This window comes from Sinohyriopsis cumingii, chromosome 14 (assembly GCF_028554795.1).
Source record: "Sinohyriopsis cumingii isolate HCF-2022 chromosome 14, ASM2855479v2, whole genome shotgun sequence".
NCBI classification, from domain to species: Eukaryota; Metazoa; Mollusca; class Bivalvia; order Unionida; family Unionidae; genus Sinohyriopsis; species Sinohyriopsis cumingii.
Genome location: NC_142974.1, coordinates 53,327,457 through 53,339,378, shown reverse-complemented (window position 1 = coordinate 53,339,378; position 11,922 = coordinate 53,327,457). Strand labels below are relative to the sequence as shown.

Here is an 11,922-nt window from a genome sequence, read left to right as displayed (position 1 = left end):
ACATGTGAGATATTTACTTCAATATGACTACTCAATTACACAGTATACAGGCATATAATGGTTGCTATGGTATTTAAGATTATTTTGTCAATAATGTACAAAACAAAATCATTTAGTTTCACCCTTTATTGTCATTAAGCCAGCAACCCATGAGTCTAAAGTATTAACAATGAATGAGGTGTGATAATCGCACCTTTGTTACATGGCACGTTTGTTTGGCCTTTGTTATCTTCCAAATAAAGTGAATGAAGTTTGAATATGAAGCTTTTGTTACCTGGCACCATTGTTATAATGCCTTTCTTATTTACATGACTGCCAGTGTTTATCTGGCTTCGTGTGGTAAAATATTATATTTGGGCAAATTTGCTCAGGATGTACACATAAATTAAACACTATAACCAATTAAACATTGTAACATTATAAAAAGCCTTTGGAATATATAGTCATTAGGAATTTGCCAGGGGAAATCAATATTGAACAGTCTAATAGTGGAAATGTTTTATACATTGATGAAATAAACACACACACACACAAACACACTCATATAGATAGATAGATAGAGAGAGAAAGAGACATATGAACACATATATATACACGCATACTACAAAAGCTGTTCTATTCATACAAAAGCTGTTCTATTCAATAATGTGTGCAGTAAGAATGTGGAAAGTGGACCTTTATTCTTAGCAAAGTTATTAGACAAAGAATATGACTTAAACTTTACTTGAATATTTAGTTGGCTACAGGCAAATAATTATCACGATAATACTTATCATTTCGCTTTTTTACTTTTCCCACATAAGCATATCTATAACATCATAATATACAGAACAAATTGTGTTAAAGGTCAGTATTAAATTTATTTTTCTAGTTAATGAAATTAATGTAGCAGAAAATCTGATTTAAAGAAACACAAGTTGGGAACCATTCTCATTTGCAAGATCATTCTCAAATCATATGACTTTCTGAGGCTATTTATTACAAGCGTAAAACCATATTTGTGTTTCATAAAAAATTTGGTGAAGTTTAAAACACTAACGAAAATTTATTGTTGTGGTGGGAGTATGTTAAATATATTTTGTTATGCCCCAGCTATCAAGTGCAGAGTATCAATTCAAAAGTGTTCTCCATGGTATAGCAGTGTTAGGGACCAGCTTCGCACTGCTAAAAGAGACAGCCGTAAAGCTGAGAGGCTCTGGCTTTCCACCAGACTCACTATTCATAAGCAAATCTATGAAGTCGCTAAGACGAATGTCACAAATATAGTCCATGCAGCGAAATCAGACCTTTACACTACTAAGACCATGGAAAGTTCCAGCTGCAAAGAGCGCTTCGAGATTACTAACAAGCTAATGTCAAGGAACAAATCAACACCACTTCCAACTACCTTCTCTCCAGTCGACCTTCCGGACATGTTTGCAAATTTCTTCCATGACAAAGTACAAACCATTAGAGATAAGCTTGACACCACAATTTAAATTGACTCGTTGTCACCATACAATTGGGATACAGAATTTGAGCGGCAACCAATAGCAGCATTTGAACCTGTCTCTATGGATTTCGTACGTACAATCGTGATGAAGAGTGCACCAAAGTCATGTGAACTTGATCCAATTCCACCATCACTGCTGCTTGAGTGCTTAGATCCAGTATTGCCTTCACTAACTGATGTTATTAATACCTCTCTCTCTGGGGAATTACCATCATTTTTCAAAACTGCCATTGTAAAGCCTCTGCTGAAGAAACCAACACTAGACCATAACGATTTAAAGAACTACTGCCCAGTTTCTAATCTCCCATTCTTATAAAAAATCTTAGAAAAGGTTGTTCTATCCCAGCTTGTGTCTCATCTAAATTCAAACAGTCTTTTTAGCAATGTACAATCTGCATATCGCCCTTGCCACAGTACTGAAACTACTCTTCTAAAAGTAGTTAATGACATTCTCTCAGCGTTGGATGGCGGAAAGATTACAGTCCTCACCCTCCTTGATTTGTCTGCAACATTTGACACAACAGACCATGATATATTACTTCACTGTCTGCAGCATGTATTTGGCATTCATGATACAGCCTTACTGTGGTTCAAGTCCTACTTGGTAAACAGGACACAAATTGTATCTGCAAATGGAATACACTCCAGCCCAGTTGATCTATGTTGTGGTGTTCCACAGGGGTCTGTTCTTGGACCTGTTCTCTTCCTTCTGTTGTAGATCATCATCCAGTGTCTCACCAATTGTACGCTGATGACACCCAAATATACAAATCTAGCCACCCAACTGAAGTTGATGCTACCATCCAAGGTGTAGAGAGGTGCACTTCTGATGTGAAATCATGGATAACATGTAACAAGCTGCAGATGAATGATGATAAAACTGAGACCATTCTGATAACAACAAAAAGACTTTCTCATTCACATCCTTTACTTCAAACAATAAATATCAGCAATGCCAACATTAAATTCACACAATCAGTATGAAACCTATGTGTTACTCTGGACAGTACTCTCACACTGCACCAACATGTCATGAACATATGCAAGGCTGCATATCTTGAGCTGAGACGCATCAGCTCAATTCGCAAATATCTTTCAGTTGATGCCACTAAAACACTTGTGTGTTCATTAGTACTTTCAAGACTGGACTATTGTAACTCAATTCTGTCTGGTTCATCTCAATATCTACTCCAGAAACTTCAAAAAGTTCAAAACACAGCTGCTCGGATCATACTTAGAGTACCACGATCAGAGCACACCTCCCCGCTGCTCTGTACCCTACACTGGCTATCCATTCGATCCAGAATCAAACACAAAATTTGTTCTCTGTGCTACATTTCACTGTCGGACTCTAGTCCAACATACCTATCTGACCTCACCCATGTGTACACACCAGCAAGATACTTAAGCTCCTCTTCTGACAATCGTATACTCATTATTCCCACTATGAAAACAAAGTCATATGGACAGTGTTCTTTTGCATACCAGGGCCCAGCAACGTGGAATGAAGTGCCCACTGAACTTAGACACAAAGACACAGTGATCCCATTCAAGAGGGCTCTCAAAACTGACTTATTTCGACTGCAAGAACAATCTTAAAGACCTAATAATGTTTCCTACCTGAAATATTCTCAGCATGTTTTTTTTAGTTTTTAAAGTTTTTCTAATTTCATGGTGTTTGTTTTTGTAATAATATTATTATATGTTTTTTATCTTATAGGTGTTGTCTAATGATGTAAAGCGCTTAGAGCTTCTAAAGATTAGATGCTATACAAAGTCCTCATTATTATTATTATTATTATTTATAAATACTGTAATATAATCTATATACATAGTACTAGTATAGAGAATTTATTACAATGTATAGCTTTTCCTGTGATTGTTTTAAGTCATGTGATGAAATACGTAGTGTAGTGATCAAACTGGTACGATGAACCTTAATGGACCTACCATTTAATGGGGGGGGGAGGGCTGGGATTTTTTTGTAAGACCAGGATGTTTTTCCTTCTTTTACCTCAAAATAATTTTTTCTTAAAGTAATATAATGATGGATAAGGTTCCTTTCTTTCTATAAATCAGAGCAAGAATATGTTTTTGAAGCGTTCAAGGCCAGAACTTTTTTATTAAATTCCAGGCCCTCCACCTCAGAAACTTAAATAGCCAGTCTTAGCTAAACGACCATTTGTATTAGTTCATGTGGCACGTCAGCTGTTTACGCAATGAAAATACATGCCACTGATGTACATTCCTATATTGTGACTCTTTCATCCCCTATAACAAAATAATCAAGTTGAACAATCAAATAAGTGTTTAGCCCACCTTTGTGAATAATATTACATAACATAGTGATTTTATTTCATTATCTGTATGTATCTATAAATAGTTAAGTACATGAAATGTTGTTGACTCAAGAGGTACATGATAAGTTCCATATATGAAACTGTCACATCATTCACGAGCTATATTGACATAAACACTGGACGGCCATATATAAAAAGTGTCACATCATTCACAAGCTATGATGATACCAAATGTATGATTGCCATATATGAAAGTGTCACATCATTCATGAACCATGATGACACCAAATGCATGACTGTCATGTATGAAAGTGTCACATCATTCCCGAGCCAGGATGATACCAAATAAATGATGACTGCCATGTATTAAAGTGTCACATCATTCACGAACCATGATGATACCAAATAAATGATGACTGCCATACATGAAGGTGTCACATCATTCACGAACTATGATGATACCAAATACATGACAGCCAAATACGAAAGTGTCACATCATTCATGAGCCAAGATGACACCAAATAAATGATGACTGTCATATATAAAAGTGTCAACTCATTCATGAACCATGATGATACCAAATGCATGATGACTGCCATGTATGAAAGTGTCATATCATTCACAGGCCATGATGATACTAAATGCATGACTGTCATGTATGAAAGTGTCACATCATTCACAGGCCATGATGATACCAAATGCATGAAGACTGTCCTGTATGAAAGTGTCACATCTTTCACAGGCTATGATGATACTAAATGCATGATGACTGCCATGTATGAAAGTGTCACATCATTCATGAACCATGAAGATACCAAAGGCATGATGACTGCCATGTATGAAAGTGTCACATCATTCATGAACCATGATGATACCAAATGCATGATGTGAGCCATGTAAGAAAGTGTCACATCATTCACAGGCCATGATGATACCAAATGCATGAAGACTGTCATGTATGAAAGTGTCACATCTTTCACAGGCTATGATGATACTAAATGCATGATGACTGCCATGTATGAAAGTGTCACATCATTCACGAACCATGAAGATACCAAAGGCATGATGACTGCCATGTATGAAAGTGTCACATCATTCATGAACCATGATGATACCAAATGCATGATGTGAGCCATGTATGAAAGTGTCACATCATTCACGAACCATGATGATACCAAATGCATGATGACAACCATGTATGAAAGTGTCACATCATTCATGAACCATGATGATACCAAATGCATGATGGCTGCCATGAATGAAAGTGTCACATCATTCACGAACCTTGATGGTACCAAATGCATGATGACAGCCATGTATGAAAGTCACATCATTCACGAACCATGATGATACCAAATGCATGATGTGAGCCATGTATGAAAGTGTCACATCATTCACGAACCATGATGATACCAAATGCATGATGACAACCATGTATGAAAGTGTCACATCATTCATGAACCATGATGATACCAAATGCATGATGGCTGCCATGAATGAAAGTGTCACATCATTCACGAACCTTGATGGTACCAAATGCATGATGACAGCCATGAATGAAAGTGTCACATCATTCACGAACCACGATGATACCAAATGCATGACTGTCATGTATGAAAGTGTCACATCATTCACGAACCATGAAGATACCAAATGCATGATGACTGCCATGTATGAAAGTGTCCCATCATTCAAGAACCATGATGATACCAAATGTATGATGACTGCCATGTATGAAAGTGTCACATCATTCACAAACCATGATGATACCAAATGCATGATAACTGCCATGAATGAAAGTGTCACATCATTCACGAACCATGATGATATCAAACGCATGATGACTGCCATGTATGAAAGTGTCACATCATTCACGAACCATGACGAAACCAAATGCATGGTGACAGCCATGTATGAAAGTGTCACATCATTCATGAACCATGATTACACCAAATGCATGATGACTGCCATGTATGAAAGTGTCACATCATTCACGAACCTTGATGATATCAAATGCATGATGACTGCCATGTATGAAAGTGTCACATCATTCATGGGCTATGATGATACCAAATACATGAAGACTGTCATTTAAATGCCATAAGGTATCTTCTTTGCTATTGTGTTGCTTTATATTGTGCATATGAAATATGATGTTCGGAGACAAACATACAAAATGGCATTCTTCAGATTAAGGGAGGTGAGACAATAGATAATGATGATTGCAATACTTCAAACATCATTAAAGGAACATCATGATTTATTTCTAGATTCTGTAATATTTAAAATGTATGTGATTCATAAAGCAATTGTGTGTGATTTCATTATGATCATGCTCAATATTATATACATTGGATATTCTATACAGTCTCTTGCTAGTCTATTACAGGCTGCATGTAATCGACATACCACTCCGGTGGCCTAATGATTACTGCGTCTAGCTCAGATGCAGGAAGTCTCATTTTCGAACCCCGGCCGAGACACACCAAAGACTTACAAAAATGGTACTAACAGCTGCCTCGCTAATTGCTCATTGGTTAGTGTTAGGACTCGTCAGATTGGTGTCAGGATAATGTGACTGGGTGGAACATGATGCTACATGTCTGCGGCATGATGCCTCAGTGCTAGACATCACTTTAAACTGCCACACTGCAGACATCATAGTGATATGACTGATTTTTTTTTACAGCTACGTTAAAATACAAATCACACACACCATAATGGACATGATAGACAAAGGAAAATGGTATAACTTGATTTCTGTTTCAGCTGGTAAAGTTACATAAATGACAATATATTCATGTTGAAACAATATTGCTCTGATAGTATACAAATAATAATAATAATAACAATAACAGTAAGTAGAAGAAGAAGAAACAGCTGCCATGCAAGCTATGTGCTCACAAAGAAAACATCTCCCTAGTTAATATTATTCACATTTAATTAATGGAAATAAAAGCAAACATTTTCTTCATAAGGCTTTTGCATCTTTATAGTAATTTAGCACACAAATTGTATTCATTTTCACTCGAGTTCAGTTGATAATCATGCCGATTTTTTTTCCTTTGCAATTGTGATGATCCTGATGATTACGTCCAAGTAAATCAATAACAATTTGCTATAGGCATCCCATTGAAACCATAATATATTCTTCTAAACGTACAAATTACTCTATTTATCCTCATATAATTATCTTTCTTGCAATTTGATTGTTTCTTTGTTTGGTTTTTCATTTATTGTTTTTTATTTTTTAGTTTGAACTGTTAGAAGATTAGGCAAATCATACATCCTCAAAATTCTGAATTTCTGAATGTTTACAAGCAATAAGGCTGGAAACATTTACAGAGAGTGCTGGTCTATCTTTGAATTGTTTTACACCATAAATTAACAATTCATTGATTTAATTCTAAATTATGTATTTATGTAAAATAATTGGTAGGAAAATCGAGTTCAATTGTCATGAATTCAACCATGAAAACACGTTACAAAATAGGCCTCTGTTTATCTTTGCACAGAAACTCAATATACAAACTCAACAAAATTTCATTGTGTCCATCACCATATTTGATTTACCTGATTGCAATTATTGCCGTATACAAATTGTAATCACCGTTGGTGATTTGTGGAGATCTATAAGATCGAAATAGTGAAACCAAACATAGCACAAAAATAAAATTTGACTTGTCAAATATGTAATCATGTAGGTTATTATCCACAAATATTTATCAAACTGACATATTACACAATATTTGGATTCTGTTTAATTTATCCAATTTTTGTAATCTCATATGGCGTTCAGTTTTAGAAAATTATGTACTGACTTGTCTACCAATAATAATACGAACACTAGTAGCAACACAGCAAACCATGTGAATACAATACAAGGCTACACACTTAACATCCATCATATGACAATAAGGGTAAACTTTCTTTCTTAATGACAGATATTTGCTTATCATTTAATTACATTTAATTAATTGCTGAAGTTATGATCTGTTAGACAGATCCAATCAACAGGCGATTGTGAATACCTGATGAATATTGTTTGTGCTGAATGCAAGAACATAGATGGTTTCATATCTGTCCACAATTACTCCATTGGGGCATCTAAGATTTTCAGGACTGTAGGTAAACTGCTTCCGTAACCATCCATGTCAAAACAGATAAGAGAATTCATACTATGTGCACTGAGATACACTCGTGTTTTCATGTTTTTCAGAGCTATGTAGTTGTATTCAGATTTATACTGATAAGAATACTGTACATCTCCCATCATGTTAATCAGTTATTTCAGTTGATAAACTTGTATTTTGTTTTTCTAAAGCATTTATGGCAATTAACATATCCTTACTCTTGTGAATTCAGATTTCATACTGATATTTTGTACCTCCTAAAGTTATGACATAACATTAAATGACCTTGTGATTATTTCTATTTCAGATGATAAATGTGTAGTTTTGTTGTGTCTGAACCATTTGTGATGATTAACATATTCTTATTCTTGTGAATGCCAATTGCTGAGGGATATGCTGGCACGCCTGAAGTTATGACCTGTAAGACAGACCCATCGGGGAGAGTTCGTGCATGTTGTGAGACCAGTATCCAAGAACATAGATGTTCTCATATCTGTCTACAGCTACACCTCTGGGGCCTCTAAGATTGTCGGGATTGTAGGTAAACTGTTTGCTACCATCCATGTCAAAACAGAGAAGTAAATCCATATTATCAATACTGACATACATTCGTGTTTTCATGTTATTCAGAGCTATGTAGTTGTAATTGTCCAGAGAGTCATACTGGTGTGAATACTTTGTATCTCCTCTCGTGCTAATCAGACTCCAGTGACTCTTGTTATTACCACAACAACCATTCACAACCATCTCCCCCTTCCCAGCAGCTGCCAATCCATGACAGTAGTATTTTGTTGTTATTGTTCTGACTGGCCTGATTACGTCGCCCACCACTGACAGGATCTGGATATTATTCTGTTTATAGAACGACACTGCCACCTCCTGGTCATCCAGTACACAGACATTCCATGGATCACCTGTTAGTGTATAACTTGTGATGAACTGATAGGAAGAGTTTAGTAGGATGCACTGGTTATTGAAGTTATCAGCAATCATCACCCTGTCTCCATGGAGAAATGTGACACCAGAATACCACAGCGATTTACCAGTAGGGGCTTTAGGATCAATTACATCAAGTCTCTCAACCTGACAGACTTTTGTTGGCTGCCATGAGCATGTTAGGGGTAGAGTGTTGGAGCTGGCTGTAGTTACAACATTCCCAAATTCAGACAAAGAGAGGGACGAAATGGATTGCATCATAGGAGAGAATTCCAATTCTACTGTTATAAAGCCAGTTTCTTCATACTTTTCTCTAATCAGATTGCAATAGGAATCTAACTGCGACCTCATCTTTTCTGCCATCAGAAATGTTTGCAAATTGCTTCCATATTTATTTACTGTTTCAAGGAGATGGTAAGAATTTCTCACAGCATGAACTAGTGACAAGCACTTTTGATTCTCATCCTGTTTCCTTATAACCTCTTCTTTGAAAATTCTATTTCCCTCTGTCTTCACTTGTTTCTCAAACTCATTTAGAGCCGAGTTGATTTTCTTTCTTACTTCTCTGATTTTATCGGTCATTCTATTAACATTGGGTTCAAGTTTATTAACAAAGGCCTCATTCATATCCATGAACTTCTTTAAATGGATCTCGATTTTCTTCATATCCACAATTATTTCGTCTGGCTTGCTCTCACGTAGCAGTGCAGGGAGTTCTTTTTTTAAGTCTATTAACTGGGAACAAATTTTATGGCACTCGAAGAAGCACGTGCCACAACAGGGGACGTTGTGGTTTTTGCAGTAGTATTTTATATCTTCTCCATGATGTTTAGAACATGTAAAGCCTTCGGCAAGTTTCATAACATGTTCTGGGTTAGAAGTTAATTCCTCCACACCAATAATAGTATGTTTCTTTGATACTGTCTGTTTTTTATGAAATTTCAAGCAATCTCCACACATGGCCTCTTTGCATACTACACAGAATCCTTCAGCCGGGACAGAGGCACCTTCACTTTTACAAGCGTCACACAAACGAGCTACTTTCGATTTCGCTGGCAATATTGACTGCAAGACTGTGTTGAAAGGAAACAAAGTCGCCCATTCACTTACCGGTCTATCCTTAATGGACGGACTCGATGAATTTCTACATACTGGACACTTAACATATTTCAACTTCTTATGCTTGGCAGCCACTGTCGCTATGTGAGACTGTAAACACTTTTCACAAAAAGAGTGGGCGCACGGCAGCTGTCTGGGTATGTTGAATTGCTCCAAACAAATTGGACAACAAGGTAGATCTTCAGTCTTTGTTTTAGCAGCTGCCATCTTTAACATTCAACCATTAAATAACCTTGATTTGAAAACGTCTAAATGTTTTGTTGTATCAACTATTTGGATAACAAATTTGCAAATACTTCATTGCTTAAATAAAGTTGTTTTTACTTCCTGATCTGCTATCTCGGGCTCCAACTTGGAATAACGCAACAATTTGGAATCCCTATTTGTTGTGCTCTTTCTCGAGAACTTGTGTGACCGTACCAAGCGATATCGAAAGACCGAGCGGCTGGTGCATCAGTTACATTAGTGCATTTACAGTGGATGATGTTCATAGAGCAACTCTGTTCTTTTTGCCGGGAGAAAGACAAGAATAATAAGACGACAAAAAAATCCGTGACAAGGGCTTTTGACAAATAATGTTTATATGCTGGATGTGAGACTTAAGGATGTTTAATGCTTCTGCAACAATACAGAGTATTCCATTTTACCTAGGCCAGGTGTGTTCTAAGATGATGCAGCACCATTCGCAACTTCATATTGATTTGCCTGTTGATTCTCTTTTTTTTCTTCTGGTTCTTCGGCTTGAATTTGAGACAATATTTATTGACTATATTATATAATAAAATGATAAAATAAAAAGTAGACATTATTCTCCTCAAATTTGAGTGAACGAGGCACTTTTCACCTTCTGCTAATATAACAATAATGAAACAAAAATTAAGAGAAAAACAACTAAAATCCAGTCCAGGGTTTTCAAGAAACTGAATGTCAGTCCGCCCTTCTTGAGTGCCATTTCACATGCAGGATCATGGGATGCACCCAGTTTTGCTGCAAAGTACATTTTTGAGAAATTGTCCGACCTGCGAACGGAGGAACCGAACCCATTATCCAGGATGAGAAATTGGAAACATATGGTGATTGATTTATATTGTTTTGAACCTACAAAGTGATTTCTATAAAAGCATTTATCAGAAGCAGGCACATATTCTAATGGTAAATTAAAATGTTTCATAGCTATGTCAGATTTGTTATACCGCTATAATGACACCATAGTAAATGACAAAGGATCCATTGTAAGTTGTAATAGTGTGAATTTTGCAAATGTAATTGTAACACGTAACAGGTGAATTTTGAAGATGTAAATGTATCATATAGCAATTTTATATTCATGTCTGCGATTTTACACTGGGTTAAATTTGTGGCATATGTAAGGACGCTAATATTTGAATGGATCTGGTATGAACATGATTGATTGTTAATGAGGTACCGTTTGACAACTATGTCAAGCGAAAGTAGACTGGGGGTAAAGCTTGGGTTTTGTTTACCGAAATGCCAGGGGTCACAATGTTGCAGAAATATACATGTTGGAATATTTGTCATAATTTGAAACTTTGCAGAGTTCAGTATATTAATGGAAGCGGGAGAAAATATAAAATTGTCCACATTCTGGAGGGGCGTGTGTTGATAACGGAGGTTAGATAAACTTGGGTTATAATTGGGTAAGTTGACAGCTAAGGGGAAATAAGGATGTTTCTCAAGCAATGTTTCGATGTTATAAATGACTTACCCAGGAGAAAAGGGTAGTCTAATTTTTGTGCGAGAATGAAGGTCTTGAATCTGGGGGAAGGGCTGAAAGCCTCGCAAAATTTGTCCAATGGACGTATTTTTGGTTCTCCATGAAAGACCACTATGAAAGACACGTAACGAGGGGGGGGGGGTGAGTGTAAGGAGACCGTTCTGCTAAAGGGACGACAGCGAATCTCAAAGCAAGATGCTGTGTCT

At 36.4% G+C, this 11,922-nt stretch overlaps 1 protein-coding gene across 1 annotated transcript; it reads right to left on the bottom strand.

The window, feature by feature from the left end:
* Positions 1-111: 111 nt before the first annotated feature.
* On the bottom strand, positions 112-11,836 carry LOC149783816 (uncharacterized). The gene has a single exon (XM_089932037.1). It carries the CDS (start codon positions 10,195-10,197, stop codon positions 8,338-8,340), a length of 1,860 nt encoding a protein of 619 aa, XP_089788163.1. The 5' UTR covers positions 10,198-11,836; the 3' UTR covers positions 112-8,337.
* Between the last annotated feature and the right edge of the window lie 86 nt (positions 11,837-11,922).

Excerpts from the sequence above, each read along its gene's own strand:
- LOC149783816 (XM_089932037.1), bottom strand. The coding sequence starts at position 10,197 with ATGTTAAAGATGGCAGCTGCTAAAACAAAGACTGAAGATCTACCTTGT.